At 42.5% G+C, this 17,500-nt stretch overlaps 1 protein-coding gene across 1 annotated transcript in view; it reads left to right on the forward strand.

The window, feature by feature from the left end:
• armh3 (armadillo like helical domain containing 3) overlaps nucleotides 1–17,500 on the forward strand; it is a 63,503-nt gene that overhangs the window by 41,759 nt on the left and 4,244 nt on the right. The window contains exons 23-25 of the mRNA XM_082958667.1: nucleotides 6,713–6,788; nucleotides 7,531–7,609; nucleotides 16,527–16,643. Of these exons, the coding sequence (XP_082814793.1) occupies nucleotides 6,713–6,788; nucleotides 7,531–7,609; nucleotides 16,527–16,643 (272 nt within the window). The remainder of the gene's footprint in view (nucleotides 1–6,712; nucleotides 6,789–7,530; nucleotides 7,610–16,526; nucleotides 16,644–17,500) is intronic.

Here is a 17,500-nt window from a genome sequence, read left to right on the forward strand (position 1 = left end):
CCTGAGTACTGAATGTGTTTCTAAGCGTATCCTGATGACTGAATGTCTTTCTAAGCGTATCCTGATGACTGAATGTCTTTCTAAGCGTATCCTGATAACTGAATGTGTTTCTTTCTAAGCGTATCCTGATAACTGAATGTGTTTCTAAGCGTATCCTGATGACTGAATGTGTTTCTAAGCGTATCCTGATGACTGAATGTGTTTCTAAGTGTATCCTGATGACTGAATGTCTTTCTAAGCGTATCCTGATGACTGAATGTGTTTCTTTCTAAGCGTATCCTGAGTACTGAATGTGTTTCTAAGCGTATCCTGATGACTGAATGTCTTTCTAAGCGTATCCTGATGACTGAATGTCTTTCTAAGCGTATCCTGATAACTGAATGTGTTTCTTTCTAAGCGTATCCTGATAACTGAATGTGTTTCTAAGCGTATCCTGATGACTGAATGTGTTTCTAAGCGTATCCTGATGACTGAATGTGTTTCTAAGCGTATCCTGATGACTGAATGTCTTTCTAAGCGTATCCTGATGACTGAATGTGTTTCTAAGCGTATCCTGATGACTGAATGTGTTTCTAAGCGTATCCTGATGACTGAATGTGTTTCTTTCTAAGCGTATCCTGATGACTGAATGTGTTTCTTTCTAAGCGTATCCTGATGACTGAATGTGTTTCTTTCTAAGCGTATCCTGATGACTGAATGTGTTTCTAAGCGTATCCTGATGACTGAATGTGTTTCTAAGCGTATCCTGATGACTGAATGTGTTTCTAAGCGTATCCTGATGACTGAATGTGTTTCTAAGCGTATCCTGATGACTGAATGTCTTTCTAAGCGTATCCTGATGACTGAATGTCTTTCTAAGCGTATCCTGATGACTGAATGTGTTTCTAAGCGTATCCTGATGACTGAATGTGTTTCTAAGCGTATCCTGATGACTGAATGTGTTTCTAAGCGTATCCTGATGACTGAATGTGTTTCTTTCTAAGCGTATCCTGATGACTGAATGTGTTTCTTTCTAAGCGTATCCTGATGACTGAATGTGCTTTCTAAGCGTATCCTGATGACTGAATGTGTTTCTAAGCGTATCCTGATGACTGAATGTGTTTCTAAGCGTATCCTGATGACTGAATGTGTTTCTAAGCGTATCCTGATGACTGAATGTGTTTCTTTCTAAGCGTATCCTGATGACTGAATGTGTTTCTTTCTAAGCGTATCCTGATGACTGAATGTGTTTCTAAGCGTATCCTGATGACTGAATGTCTTTCTTTCTAAGCGTATCCTGATGACTGAATGTGTTTCTAAGCGTATCCTGAGTACTGAATGTGTTTCTAAGCGTATCCTGATGACTGAATGTGTTTCTAAGCGTATCCTGATGACTGAATGTGTTTCTAAGCGTATCCTGAGTACTGAATGTCTTTCTAAGCGTATCCTGATGACTGAATGTCTTTCTAAGCGTATCCTGATGACTGAATGTCTTTCTAAGCGTATCCTGATGACTGAATGTGTTTCTAAGCGTATCCTGATGACTGAATGTGTTTCTAAGCGTATCCTGATGACTGAATGTGTTTCTTTCTAAGCGTATCCTGATGACTGAATGTGTTTCTTTCTAAGCGTATCCTGATGACTGAATGTGTTTCTAAGCGTATCCTGATGACTGAATGTGTTTCTAAGCGTATCCTGATGACTGAATGTCTTTCTAAGCGTATCCTGATGACTGAATGTCTTTCTAAGCGTATCCTGATGACTGAATGTCTTTCTAAGCGTATCCTGATGACTGAATGTGTTTCTTTCTAAGCGTATCCTGATGACTGAATGTGTTTCTTTCTAAGCGTATCCTGATGACTGAATGTGTTTCTTTCTAAGCGTATCCTGATGACTGAATGTGTTTCTTTCTAAGCGTATCCTGATGACTGAATGTGTTTCTAAGCGTATCCTGATGACTGAATGTCTTTCTAAGCGTATCCTGATGACTGAATGTGTTTCTAAGCGTATCCTGATGACTGAATGTCTTTCTAAGCGTATCCTGATGACTGAATGTGTTTCTAAGCGTATCCTGATGACTGAATGTCTTTCTAAGCGTATCCTGATGACTGAATGTGTTTCTAAGCGTATCCTGATGACTGAATGTCTTTCTAAGCGTATCCTGATGACTGAATGTGTTTCTAAGCGTATCCTGATGACTGAATGTCTTTCTAAGCGTATCCTGATGACTGAATGTCTTTCTAAGCGTATCCTGATGACTGAATGTCTTTCTAAGCGTATCCTGATGACTGAATGTCTTTCTAAGCGTATCCTGATGACTGAATGTGTTTCTAAGCGTATCCTGATGACTGAATGTCTTTCTAAGCGTATCCTGATGACTGAATGTGTTTCTTTCTAAGCGTATCCTGATGACTGAATGTGTTTCTTTCTAAGCGTATCCTGATGACTGAATGTGTTTCTTTCTAAGCGTATCCTGATGACTGAATGTGTTTCTAAGCGTATCCTGATGACTGAATGTCTTTCTAAGCGTATCCTGATGACTGAATGTGTTTCTAAGCGTATCCTGATGACTGAATGTGTTTCTAAGCGTATCCTGATGACTGAATGTGTTTCTAAGCGTATCCTGATGACTGAATGTGTTTCTAAGCGTATCCTGATGACTGAATGTCTTTCTAAGCGTATCCTGATGACTGAAGTGTCTTTCTAAGCGTATCCTGATGACTGAATGTCTTTCTAAGCGTATCCTGATGACTGAATGTGTTTCTAAGCGTATCCTGATGACTGAATGTGTTTCTTTCTAAGCGTATCCTGATGACTGAATGTGTTTCTAAGCGTATCCTGATGACTGAATGTGTTTCTAAGCGTATCCTGATGACTGAATGTGTTTCTAAGCGTATCCTGATGACTGAATGTGTTTCTAAGCGTATCCTGATGACTGAATGTCTTTCTAAGCGTATCCTGATGACTGAATGTGTTTCTAAGCGTATCCTGATGACTGAATGTGTTTCTAAGCGTATCCTGATGACTGAATGTGTTTCTTTCTAAGCGTATCCTGATGACTGAATGTGTTTCTTTCTAAGCGTATCCTGATGACTGAATGTGTTTCTTCTAAGCGTATCCTGATGACTGAATGTGTTTCTAAGCGTATCCTGATGACTGAATGTCTTTCTAAGCGTATCCTGATGACTGAATGTGTTTCTTTCTAAGCGTATCCTGATGACTGAATGTGTTTCTTTCTAAGCGTATCCTGATGACTGAATGTGTTTCTAAGCGTATCCTGATGACTGAATGTGTTTCTAAGCGTATCCTGATGACTGAATGTGTTTCTTTCTAAGCGTATCCTGATGACTGAATGTGTTTCTTTCTAAGCGTATCCTGATGACTGAATGTGTTTCTAAGCGTATCCTGAGTGACTGAATGTCTTTCTAAGCGTATCCTGATGACTGAATGTGTTTCTAAGCGTATCCTGATGACTGAATGTGTTTCTTTCTAAGCGTATCCTGATGACTGAATGTGTTTCTAAGCGTATCCTGATGACTGAATGTGTTTCTTTCTAAGCGTATCCTGATGACTGAATGTGTTTCTAAGCGTATCCTGATGACTGAATGTGTTTCTAAGCGTATCCTGATGACTGAATGTCTTTCTAAGCGTATCCTGATGACTGAATGTGTTTCTTTCTAAGCGTATCCTGATGACTGAATGTGTTTCTTTCTAAGCGTATCCTGATGACTGAATGTGTTTCTAAGCGTATCCTGATGACTGAATGTGTCTTTCTAAGCGTATCCTGATGACTGAATGTCTTTCTAAGCGTATCCTGATGACTGAATGTGCTTTCTAAGCGTATCCTGATGACTGAATGTGTTTCTTTCTAAGCGTATCCTGATGACTGAATGTGTTTCTTTCTAAGCGTATCCTGATGACTGAATGTGTTTCTTTCTAAGCGTATCCTGATGACTGAATGTGTTTCTAAGCGTATCCTGATGACTGAATGTGTTCTTTCTAAGCGTATCCTGATGACTGAATGTGTTTCTTTCTAAGCGTATCCTGATGACTGAATGTGTTTCTTTCTAAGCGTATCCTGATGACTGAATGTGTTTCTAAGCGTATCCTGATGACTGAATGTGTTTCTTTCTAAGCGTATCCTGATGACTGAATGTGTTTCTTTCTAAGCGTATCCTGATGACTGAATGTGTTTCTTTCTAAGCGTATCCTGATGACTGAATGTGTTTCTAAGCGTATCCTGATGACTGAATGTGTTTCTAAGCGTATCCTGATGACTGAATGTGTTTCTAAGCGTATCCTGATGACTGAATGTCTTTCTAAGCGTATCCTGATGACCGAATGTCTTTCTAAGCGTATCCTGATGACTGAATGTGTTTCTAAGCGTATCCTGATGACTGAATGTGTTTCTTTCTAAGCGTATCCTGATGACTGAATGTCTTTCTAAGCGTATCCTGATGACTGAATGTGTTTCTAAGCGTATCCTGATGACTGAATGTGTTTCTTTCTAAGCGTATCCTGATGACTGAATGTGTTTCTAAGCGTATCCTGATGACTGAATGTGTTTCTAAGCGTATCCTGATGACTGAATGTGTTTCTAAGCGTATCCTGATGACTGAATGTGTTTCTAAGCGTATCCTGATGACTGAATGTCTTTCTAAGCGTATCCTGATGACTGAATGTGTTTCTAAGCGTATCCTGATGACTGAATGTGTTTCTAAGCGTGTCCTGATGACTGAATGTGTTTCTTTCTAAGCGTATCCTGATGACTGAATGTGTTTCTAAGCGTATCCTGATGACTGAATGTCTTTCTAAGCGTATCCTGATGACTGAATGTGTTTCTTTCTAAGCGTATCCTGATGACTGAATGTGTTTCTTTCTAAGCGTATCCTGATGACTGAATGTGTTTCTAAGCGTATCCTGATGACTGAATGTGTTTCTAAGCGTATCCTGATGACTGAATGTGTTTCTTTCTAAGCGTATCCTGATGACTGAATGTGTTTCTTTCTAAGCGTATCCTGATGACTGAATGTGTTTCTAAGCCTATCCTGAGTACTGAATGTCTTTCTAAGCGTATCCTGATGACTGAATGTGTTTCTAAGCGTATCCTGATGACTGAATGTGTTCTTTCTAAGCGTATCCTGATGACTGAATGTGTTTCTTTCTAAGCGTATCCTGATGACTGAATGTGTTTCTAAGCGTATCCTGATGACTGAATGTGTTTCTTTCTAAGCGTATCCTGATGACTGAATGTCTTTCTAAGCGTATCCTGATGACTGAATGTGTTTCTAAGCGTATCCTGATGACTGAATGTGTTTCTTTCTAAGCGTATCCTGATGACTGAATGTGTTTCTAAGCGTATCCTGATGACTGAATGTGTTTCTAAGCGTATCCTGATGACTGAATGTGTTTCTAAGCGTATCCTGATGACTGAATGTCTTTCTAAGCGTATCCTGATGACTGAATGTCTTTCTAAGCGTATCCTGATGACTGAATGTGTTTCTAAGCGTATCCTGATGACTGAATGTGTTTCTTTCTAAGCGTATCCTGATGACTGAATGTGTTTCTTTCTAAGCGTATCCTGATGACTGAATGTGTTTCTTTCTAAGCGTATCCTGATGACTGAATGTGTTTCTAAGCGTATCCTGATGACTGAATGTCTTTCTAAGCGTATCCTGATGACTGAATGTGTTTCTTTCTAAGCGTATCCTGATGACTGAATGTGTTTCTTTCTAAGCGTATCCTGATGACTGAATGTGTTTCTAAGCGTATCCTGATGACTGAATGTGTTTCTAAGCGTATCCTGATGACTGAATGTCTTTCTAAGCGTATCCTGATGACTGAATGTGTTTCTTTCTAAGCGTATCCTGATGACTGAATGTGTTTCTAAGCGTATCCTGAGTACTGAATGTCTTTCTAAGCGTATCCTGATGACTGAATGTGTTTCTAAGCGTATCCTGATGACTGAATGTGTTTCTTTCTAAGCGTATCCTGATGACTGAATGTGTTTCTAAGCGTATCCTGATGACTGAATGTGTTTCTTTCTAAGCGTATCCTGATGACTGAATGTCTTTCTAAGCGTATCCTGATGACTGAATGTGTTTCTAAGCGTATCCTGATGACTGAATGTCTTTCTAAGCGTATCCTGATGACTGAATGTCTTTCTAAGCGTATCCTGATGACTGAATGTCTTTCTAAGCGTATCCTGATGACTGAATGTGTTTCTTTCTAAGCGTATCCTGATGACTGAATGTGTTTCTTTCTAAGCGTATCCTGATGACTGAATGTGTTTCTAAGCGTATCCTGATGACTGAATGTTTTTCTAAGCGTATCCTGATGACTGAACGTCTTTCTAAGCGTATCCTGATGACTGAATGTGTTTCTTAGCGTATCCTGATGACTGAATGTCTTTCTAAGCGTATCCTGATGACTGAATGTGTTTCTAAGCGTATCCTGATGACTGAATGTGTTTCTTTCTAAGCGTATCCTGATGACTGAATGTGTTTCTAAGCGTATCCTGATGACTGAATGTTTTTCTAAGCGTATCCTGATGACTGAACGTCTTTCTAAGCGTATCCTGATGACTGAATGTGTTTCTTAGCGTATCCTGATGACTGAATGTGTTTCTTTCTAAGCGTATCCTGATGACTGAATGTGTTTCTTTCTAAGCGTATCCTGACGACTGAATGTGTTTCTAAGCGTATCCTGATGACTGAATGTTTCTCTTCCTCAGTACTGAGAGTGTCCACCAACGCAGGCCAGTGGAAGGAGCCTGCCAGTAAAGTCACACACTCACTGGTCAACGTCAGGTAAGGACACACACACATTTAGAATGTATTGGTAGTGTTTGTACCAATTTGTGAATAGTGTTGGGGAATACTTTACTTTGCAGAAATATGTATTACACACACACAGATTGTGTCATCCTTTTTGGCTTTTGCCATTTCCTGGTTTACACTTTCAGCTTTTCTTCTTAAATCTTTCAGTTAGAGGAGCTGGTTGAAAATGGGTTTTGACTGGGCTTCATTTGTTTAGAGCTTTCTCATAAGGTGTGTGTTGTGGTGAGGGTAGTTCTAGATAGTAAATGCATGAGGACAAAAAGGAGTGAGAGCTATATCTCTGTGAAGTTCATTAGTTTGGACTCTCTGTCTCTGTCTCTCTCTGTCTCTCTCTGTCTCTGTCTCTCTCTGTGTCTCTCGCTCTCTCTCTCTCTCTCTCTCTGTCTCTCTGTCTCTCTGTCTCTCTCTCTATCCATCCATCTCTCTCTCTCTCTCTCTCTCTCTCTCTCTCTCTCTCTATCCATCTCTCTCTCTCTCTCTCTCTCTCTCTCCATCTCTCCTCCTCCCCTAGTCCAGAATACCTAATATATGCTGCAGTGTTGGTCCCATCCAGTTTTATATTTCTTCATGTTTAATTATATTGGAAGATAAAGCACAGTTCCATCACAGCAGTGGAGCTCCTCTATAAAAGTCAGTGATTTCCGTATTACTACCTTCTCTCTCACCAATGCTTCCACTAACTCTGTGTTTCTGTGTGTGGGGGTGTTTTCAGGGCCATTATCAACCATTTCAACCCCAAGATTGAGTCCTACGCTGCAGTGAACCACATCTCCCAGCTGTCTGAGGACCAGGTAAACACGCCCCTTATGATGTCACCACACCTCCCTTATGATGTCACAGGACACTCTATTATGAGTGTGACATCAACTTACCTGGTAAAATAAGGGATAAATAAAGCAACGATGTCACAACAAGCCTTTTATGATGTCACAACATGGCTACTTGCGATGTCATAATGGCCCAGGGAAAGCTTTTGCCTTCTTTATGATGTCACAATGGCCATCTGATGACGTCACAATGGCAACAGTGTTTGAATTCAGACTGTGGCTCTTTATGACATCACAATGGAACACATCCCATGAAACAGTGATATTCGCATTGCACCAGGAGATAGGCTTTTAACCACACTCCATCAGGCAGCATTTAATGAGAGGAGAGATAAATGAAGGGCCAGAAAAGGGAGGAGAGGAAAGAAAGGGAGAAGGTTGTGGCGTATATATGCTTTATTTACCAGCTGATAAGCACAGTGATGGATTCTGTCATTACACAGAGAGAGAGAGAGAGAGAGATGTGGAGAGATTCTGTCATTACACACCCCAATTACCTCTCAGCTGATATCTCCCGGATGTATTCCCAACAAGAGGAGAATACGTTTAAGTCAAATGACGTCAGTGTACACTTTGACCTTTAGATGAGATTTGAATTTCCTCATTACGAGTGACTGTAATGTAAAGTTGCAGGTGGTGTGAGTCCCAAATGGCAGAAGTAGTGCACTACAAACAAAATAGGGAGCCATTTAGGACTCCATAGTTTCCTTCTTAGAAGTGTGTGTAAAGTTTTCTCTCCAGACTGCCAGGTCAAGTTGTGGAGGTCTGGTGCTGCTGCAGCGTGTAGTGGGACTGACCCTTACCCAGCCTTCTGACTGAGGGAAATGGGACGTGAGTGGGCGTGCGAGGGGATGGTTTGTTGGTGCAGGAGAGGACAGGTGTGTTCATTAGCCTTTGCTAGCCTGTCTGATTGAGCCAGGTGGTGCTGCAGTAGAGACAGCCTACAGATGGTAACTTCTCTACCTCACTCACTCACTCACTCACTCACTCACTCACTCACTCACTCACTCACTCACTCACTCACTCACTCACTCACTCACTCACTCACTCACTCACTCACTGTCTGTCACACCACCTCCTCTCTTTCCCTCTCCTTTTTATGGCTCCTCTTCCTTCCTCCCTTTCCTCCTCTCTCTTCTCCCTCTCCTCCTTTCGCTCTCTTCTCCCTCTCCTATGGCTCTCTCCTCCTCTGGCTCTCTACTCCCTCTCCTCTCCTCTTCTCCCTCTCCTCCCTCTCCTCTCCTCCCTCTCCTCTTCTCCCTCTCTCTTCTCTCTCCTCCTCCTCTCTCTCTCTCCTCTCTCTCTTCTCTCTCCTCCCTCTCTCTTCTCCCTCTCCTCTCCTCTCTCTTCTCCCTCTCCTCTCCTCCTCTCTCTCCTCTCCTCCTCTCTCTTCTCTCTGTTCTCCTCTCTCTCTCTCCCTCTCCTCCTCTCCTCTCTCTGTTCTCCTCTCTCTCTCTTCTCCCTCTCATCCTCTCTCTCTCTTTCTCCCTCTCCTCCTCTCTTAATAAGGCGTGAAACCTCTCCTCCATCTCCTTCCTCTCTTGGCATTTCTCTCCCTCTCCTCTCCATCCCTCCATCTCCCCAGTGGTGACAGTAGATGAATAGCACCCTGAACACACAGCATTCAAATGAACCAGCTTCACTGTAATAGACATCCCTATATCTCATCCTACACACACACACACACACACACACACACACACACACACACACACACACACACACACACACACACAATTTTGTTGTATTGCTATACTTGTGGGGAATTGATTCCCATCCAAAATCCTAACCACTAACCCTAAAAATCAAATCAAATCAAATGTATTTATATAGCCCTTCTTACATCAGCTGATATCACAAAGTGCTGTACAGAAACCCAGCCTAAAACCCCCAAACAGCAAGCAATGCAGGTGTAGAAGCACGGTGGCTAGGAAAAACTCCCTAGAAAGGCCAAAACCTAGGAAGAAACCTAGAGAGGAACCAGGCTATGAGGGGTGGCCAGTCCTCTTCTGGCTGTGCCGGGTGGATATTATAACAGCACATGGCCTAGATGTTCAAATGTTCATAAATGACCAGCATTGTCAAATAATAATAATCATAGTAGTTGTTGAGGGTGCAACAAGTCAGTAACACAAGAGTAAGTGTCAGTTGGCTTTTTCATAGCCGATCTTTGAGAGGATCTCTACCGCTCCTGCTGTCTCTACAGAGTTGAAAACAGCAGGTCTGGGACAGGTACCACATCCGGTGAATAGATCAGGGTTCCAGCAGGTCTGGGACAACAGGTCTGGGACAGGTAGCACGTCCGGTGAACAGGTCAGGATTCCATAGCTGCAGGCAGAACAGTTGGAACTGGAGCAGCAGCACGGCCAGGTGAACTGGGGACAGCAAGGAGTCATCAAGCCAGGTAGTCCTGAGGCATGGTCCTAGGGCTCAGGTCCTCCGAGAGAGCGAAAGAAAGAGAAAGAGAGAATTAGAGAGAGCATATTTCAATTCACACAGGACACCGGAAAAGACAAGAGAAATACTCCAGATGTGACAGACTGACCCTAGCTCCCCGACACTTGAACTACTGCAGCATAAATACTGGAGGCTGAGACAGGAGGGGTCAGGAGACACTGTGGCCCCATCCGATGAAACCCCCGGACAGGGCCAAACAGGTAGGATATAACCCCACCCACTTTGCCAAAGCACAGCCTCCACACCACTGGAGGGATATTTCCAACCACCAACACACCCTCCCGGGACAAGGCCAAGTACAGCCCACAAAGATCTAAATCTAACCTTAACCCCTAACCCTTAAATCTAACACTAATTGTAACCCTAAACCTGTGTCTGATGAGCTATAAGAAGTTTGTTCATGGATATTTATCATTTATTTTAAGTTATCACTCCAGTTTTACTTGGTGTTATCACTGTTCCCTTCTTGTCCGAATTTCCTGTTTTTACTGAGGACTGGGGTGTTGTCTTACAGAACTCTACATGCAGGGTTTCAATGGGGTGTTGTCTTACAGAACTCTACATGCAGGGTTTCAATGGGGTGTTGTCTTACAGAACTCTACATGCAGGGTTTCAATGGGGTGTTGTCTTACAGAACTCCACATGCAGGGTTTCAATGGGGTGTTGTCCTACAGAACTCTACATGCAGGGTTTCAATGGGGTGTTGTCCTACAGAACTCTACATGCAGGGTTTCAATGGGGTGTTGTCCTACAGAACTCTACATGCAGGGTTTCAATGTTGTTTTGCAAGTGGACCCCACACCTCGCTGCCACGAAGTGCAATTGGTTCAATGACACATTCAATTAGGCCGGACAAAGTTGAATTACTGTTTAACAGATGCCCCGCCTCACTTTTCTCCACAACCTGAAGAAAAAAATCTATCCAATGTCCGCTCTCCCAGATGCCCAACAGACCAATCAGACTCCGATCACCCGCTGGGATCATGTTCCAGCCTCGGATTGGACAGTGAAACACGCTCTCCCACCTGCATGCGACGTGCAGATGTTTCATTTCTCTCTCATGCCGTCATGGCTGAAGCCAGCGCAAATTCCTACTATTTATGTGTCCGGGTTAAACGTGGGACGTCCCTCATTATAAACAAACAGTCGGTTAAATTCATGGTTTTAACGTCATTTTCAGTTCTATTACAAGTGATTTAACAGACGAAACAACAATGTGATTGAACCAGTTGACTGGCCAGAGATCAGGACATTCATCAGCGAAGACGCAGTGCAAGCCGATGGTATTTTGGACGACCAAATTGAAGTCAAAATGATTGATGAATTCGAAGTGTGTCAGCTGTGTGGTGATGTGTGATTCATAACTTCCATTTTACCGGTACTACCTAGTCGTAGGCCAACCGATAACACCACGACGGAATGGGTTTGAAGTGATGACGCGCCGCGGAGAACAGCTAGCTTGTCCAGCGGCACGCCAGAGGCACGTACACACAGTGCAGATCAGCTGCTCGTTGGCAGCCAGACGAGACAGTCGAAGGAGGATGCACTGAGCAAAGTTACTGGGCTCGAATTTAGTCACGCTTTCTCTATATAGATTGATGCATCTATTTGTGCATGTTATGAACATTTATTTTAATTTTAATGATGGTAGGTTATACTCTGGCTGGATTTATGTATTTTTTTCCAATGCTACCTTAATTTGGCAGACCTAACTTGATTGACCCTGTTTCTACAAGGCCTAGTCTACGGGAGGCCTAACCATATTTGTATGAATATTTTGTTAAAGCCTCGGCTACAGCGACGCATCCAGTTAATGATCTCATTATTATGCATCAACATTTTCATTTGATTACAATTATTTATTGTCAATCATTGTTGAATTTGTTAGGCTTTACAATTAATTCGATTAATGAACCGATAATACATTCATTCATTGCTACTTTTGAATATGATCGAATATTGCTTTCTAGAATACATTCTATGTGAATAATGTTCATTAATGTTGTGTATTAATAATAGTAATCTGAAAATCAGTCTGAAAGGTAATATTTCTCCTGTTGTTCATGTCCATATAGCCTAGGACAATGTGGTAAAGTACTGTTATTCCTTATCCACCTAAAGTGGATTTTAATTTTTTTATTCATTTATTTTTTCCGCTCACTAGCCTCACTTTTCTGGGAGGGGGGAATCCATTAAACACTTAATCAATTTTGTCGGTCCTAAGTAATTGTAGTAGTATTAAGTGTACTCTATATATTTTGTACCAATTGAGAACTTTGGTCTAATTCCCTGAGATCTGGATCTTCTCTAGAAAATCATTATTTTAGTATTTTTGGGGTTTACTGCCAGAGCGCAGGTCTCACATTGCAACCCTGGCGAAGGCCCCGACCCCGGTTAAAGAATTCTGTTATTTTCTTGCCAATTTTAACGCTGCACGTATTGCCAGTATACATTGATTTAATTATGTCATATTTTTTACCCCCTACACCACTTTCAATAACTTTGTAGAACAGTCCTGTATGCCAAATAGAATCAAATACTTTTTGGATGTCGATAAAACAAGCGTATATTTTGGTATTATTTTGGAGGACACGTTTATCTATCAGGGGTCTGATATCCTTGCGTTTGATAAATTCGAATAAACACATGCTTCTTATCTCCCTCCCTCTCTCCATAAGAGGATCACACACACACACACACACACACACACACACACACCATTAATATCAGTGTTGTCATTGTAGGGAGAGAAGTGAAGAGAGACTGAGATAGAGAGAGAGGTACTGTAGATGAATATTTCAGTAGTTTACCATCAGATGTAGAAGTAAAAACAACAGCACTTTCCCTGGTGGTAACATTTATCAGGACAAAGGAGAAGAAACATGTCTATTGCTCCAGTCCCGGTTTCACATTTCATGTCTCTGGGAGAATCAAGACTCATGTTTTTCACTGTGTGTTTGAAATTGTTTTAGTGTTTTTGCAAACTGGGTTGTGTGTGTTTGTTGAGTGCTTCCGTGTGTTGAATATTTTTTGTGTGTGTTTGTTGAGTGCTTCCGTGTGTTTAATATTTTTTGTGTGTGTTTGTTGAGTGCCTCTCTCTCCTCTCAGCATGATAAAGGGGTTTGTTCATGCGTCTTTGTGCGTTCTTCACAGCTGGCTGAAAACATGTTGTTCCTTGTCAAATAACTATTTTGGTTCTCTGTGCGTGTGAGACAGAGAGATGTGAGACAGAGAGAGAGATGTGAGACAGAGAGAGAGAGATGTGAGACAGACACAGAGAGAGAGATGTGAGAGACAGAGAGAGAGATGTGAGAGACAGAGAGAGAGATGAGAGAGATGTGTGGAGAACCAGTGGAGAATTGTTCCAGACATCTTCTCCTCTTCTCTCTCTTAGAGAGACTTCTCCTCTATTCCAGTTTACTGTATCTATTCCCCTTACTTGTTTGAAAGGATAGACAGATCACTGTTAAACTAGTGCAGCAGAGAGGTAAGGATAGACAGATCACTGTTAAACTAGTGCAGCAGAGGAAAGGATAGACAGATCACTGTTAAATGAGTGCAGCAGAGAGGTAAGGATAGACAGATCACTGTTAAACTAGTGCAGCAGAGAGGAAAGGATAGACAGATCACTGTTAAACTAGTGCAGCAGAGAGGTAAGGATAGACAGATCACTGTTAAACTAGTGCAGCAGAGAGGAAAGGATAGACAGATCACTGTTAAACTAGTGCAGCAGAGAGGAAAGGATAGACAGATCACTGTTAAACTAGTGCAGCAGAGAGGAAAGGATAGACAGATCACTGTTAAACTAGTGCAGCAGAGAGGAAAGGATAGACAGATCACTGTTAAACTAGTGCAGCAGAGAGGAAAGGATAGACAGATCACTGTTAAACTAGTGCAGCAGAGAGGTAAGGATAGACAGATCACTGTTAAACTAGTGCAGCAGAGAGGAAAGGATAGACAGATCACTGTTAAACTAGTGCAGCAGAGGAAAGGATAGACAGATCACTGTTAAACTAGTGCAGCAGAGAGGAAAGGATAGACAGATCACTGTTAAACTAGTGCAGCAGAGAGGTAAGGATAGACAGATCACTGTTAAACTAGTGCAGCAGAGAGGAAAGGATAGACAGATCACTGTTAAACTAGTGCAGCAGAGGAAAGGATAGACAGATCACTGTTAAACTAGTGCAGCAGAGAGGAAAGGATAGACAGATCACTGTTAAACTAGTGCAGCAGAGAGGAAAGGATAGACAGATCACTGTTAAACTAGTGCAGCAGAGAGGAAAGGATAGACAGATCACTGTTAAACTAGTGCAGCAGAGAGGAAAGGATAGACAGATCACTGTTAAACTAGTGCAGCAGAGAGGAAAGGATAGACAGATCACTGTTAAACTAGTGCAGCAGAGAGGTAAGGATAGACAGATCACTGTTAAACTAGTGCAGCAGAGAGGAAAGGATAGACAGATCACTGTTAAACTAGTGCAGCAGAGAGGAAAGGATAGACAGATCACTGTTAAACTAGTGCAGCAGAGAGGAAAGGATAGACAGATCACTGTTAAACTAGTGCAGCAGAGAGGAAAGGATAGACAGATCACTGTTAAACTAGTGCAGCAGAGAGGAAAGGATAGACAGATCACTGTTAAATGAGTGCAGCAGAGAGGGGAGGATAGACAGATCACTGTTAAACTAGTGCAGCAGAGAGGTAAGGATAGACTGATCACTGTTAAACTAGTGCAGCAGAGGAAAGGATAGACAGATCACTGTTAAACTAGTGCAGCAGAGAGGAAAGGATAGACAGATCACTGTTAAACTAGTGCAGCAGAGGAAAGGATAGACAGATCACTGTTAAACTAGTGCAGCAGAGAGGAAAGGATAGACAGATCACTGTTAAACTAGTGCAGCAGAGAGGGGAGGATAGACAGATCACTGTTAAACGAGTGCAGCAGAGAGGGGAGGATAGACAGATCAGTGTTAAACGAGTGCAGCAGAGAGGGGAAGATAGACAGATCAGTGTTAAACGAGTGCAGCAGAGAGAACTAATGGGCTGTGGATCTGGGAAGAGAAAGAATCAAATAAATGAAAAACGAATATGATAATTAACAGGATACAGCAGGGTAGCCTCTCTCTGCTCTCCATCCTTCTCTCTCCTTCTTTCTCAAATTCAAGCTGTTTTATTGGTATGAAAAACATTGCGGCAATATTGCCATGCAGCAATGTATACAATATATATTGTAATACAATAATATATATTGTAATAAAATCTCTCTCGCTCCTCTCATTTCCTCTTCCCATCTCTCCTCCCCCTCTCTCTTCCCCTTTCTCCCCCCCTCTCTCTCGCCCATCTCTCTCCTCCATTATCTCTTCATCTCTCTCTCTCTCATTTCCTTTTCCCATCTCTCTCCTTCCCCTCTTTCTCCCCCCTCTCTCTCTTTCTCCCCCCCTCGCTCTTTCTTCCCCTACCATTTTCTCTCTCTCTCTTCCCTTACCATTCTCTCTCTTCCCCTACCATTCTCTCTATTTCCCTACCATTCTCTCTCTTCCCCTACCATTCTCTCTCTTCCCCTACCATTCTCTCTCTTCCCCTACCATTCTCTCTCTTCCCCTACCATTCTCTCTCTTTCCCTACCATTCTCTCTCTTCCCCTACCATTCTCTCTCTTCCCCTACCATTCTCTCTCTTCCCCTACCATTCTCTCTCTCTCTCTTCCCCTACCATTCTCTCTCTTTCCCTACCATTCTCTCTCTTCCCCTACCATTCTCTCTCTTCCCCTACCATTCTCTCTCTTCCCCTACCATTCTCTCTCTCTCCTCCATTATCTCTTCATCTCTCTCTTCCCCTACCATTCTCTCTCTCTCTTCCATTATCTCTTCATCTCTCTCTCTTCCTACCATTCCCTTTCTCCCCCCCTCTCTCTCGCCCATCTCTCTCCTCCATTATCTCTTCATCTCTCTCTCTCTCGTTTCCTTTTCCCATCTCTCTCCTTCCCCTCTTTCTCCCCCCTCTCTCTCTTTCTCCCCCCCTCGCTCTTTCTTCCCCTACCATTTTCTCTCTCTCTTCCCCTACCATTTTCTCTCTCTCTCTTCCCCTACCATTCTCTCTCTCTCTCTTCCCCTACCATTCTCTCTCTTCCCCTACCATTCTCTCTCTTCCCCTACCATTCTCTCTCTTCCCCTACCATTCCCTCTCTCTTCCCCTACCATTCTCTCTCTCTCCTCCATTATCTCTTCATCTCTCTCTCTTCCTACCATTCCCTTTCTCCCTTGTTTCCTCTTCCCATCTCTCTCCTCCCCTCTATCTTCCTCTTTTTCTCCCCTCTCTTTCCCTACCGTTCTCTCTCTCTCCCCCTCTTCCCATCTCTCTCCTCTATACCTCATCTCTCTCTATATCTATTTCAAAATGCCCCCCCCCCCCCCCCCTCCCCCTGTAGGTATTGGAGGTGGTTCGGTCCAACTACGACACATTGACCCTGAAGCTGCAGGATGGTCTGGACCAGTTTGAGAGATACTCTGAACAACCCAAGGAGGCTGCCTTCTTTAAAGACCTGGTGAGAGGGAACAGTATAAACACACACACACAGTACATGGGACATGATACATGCTTGTATTGGTAAAGTTTGTGTCTCACTCATAGTCCTGCACAGTTAGTTGAATTCACATCAAATCGTCAAAAATATTGACATATTTTGAAAGGCCACTGTAGCGTCAGTTTTTGTAGTTGACTCTGTCGTCTCCCTGACCTCTTGTGACTGCTTCCCTCACACCAAGCCCCGCCCCCTGTCAATCAAGCAGCACAGTTCTTCCTCGCTGTTAGATTCACCATTAGTTTGCTGTTCTGTTGGGTTCACTATTAGTTTGCTGTTCTGTTGGGTTCACTATTAGTTTGCTGTTCTGTTGGGTTCACTATTAGTTTGCTGCTCTGTTGGGTTCACTCTTAGTTTGCTGTTCTGTTGGGTTCACCATTAGTTTGCTGTTCTGTTGGGTTCACCATTAGTTTGCTGTTCTGTTGGGTTCACTATTAGTTTGCTGTTCTGTTGGGTTCACCATTAGTTTGCTGTTCTGTTGGGTTCACTATTAGTTTGCTGTTCTGTTGGGTTCACTATTAGTTTGCTGTTCTGTTGGGTTCACCATTAGTTTGCTGTTCTGTTGGGTTCACCATTAGTTTGCTGTTCTGTTGGGTTCACTATTAGTTTGCTGTTCTGTTGGGTTCACTCTTAGTTTGCTGTTCTGTTGGGTTCACTATTAGTTTGCTGTTCTGTTAGATTCACCATTAGTTTGCTGTTCTGTTGGGTTCACTATTAGTTTGCTGTTCTGTTGGGTTCACTATTAGTTTGCTGTTCTGTTGGGTTCACCATTAGTTTGCTGTTCTGTTGGGTTCACCATTAGTTTGCTGTTCTGTTGGGTT

Source organism: Salmo salar, chromosome 12, assembly GCF_965601325.2.
Source record: "Salmo salar chromosome 12, fSalSal1, whole genome shotgun sequence".
Taxonomy (NCBI): domain Eukaryota; kingdom Metazoa; phylum Chordata; class Actinopteri; order Salmoniformes; family Salmonidae; genus Salmo; species Salmo salar.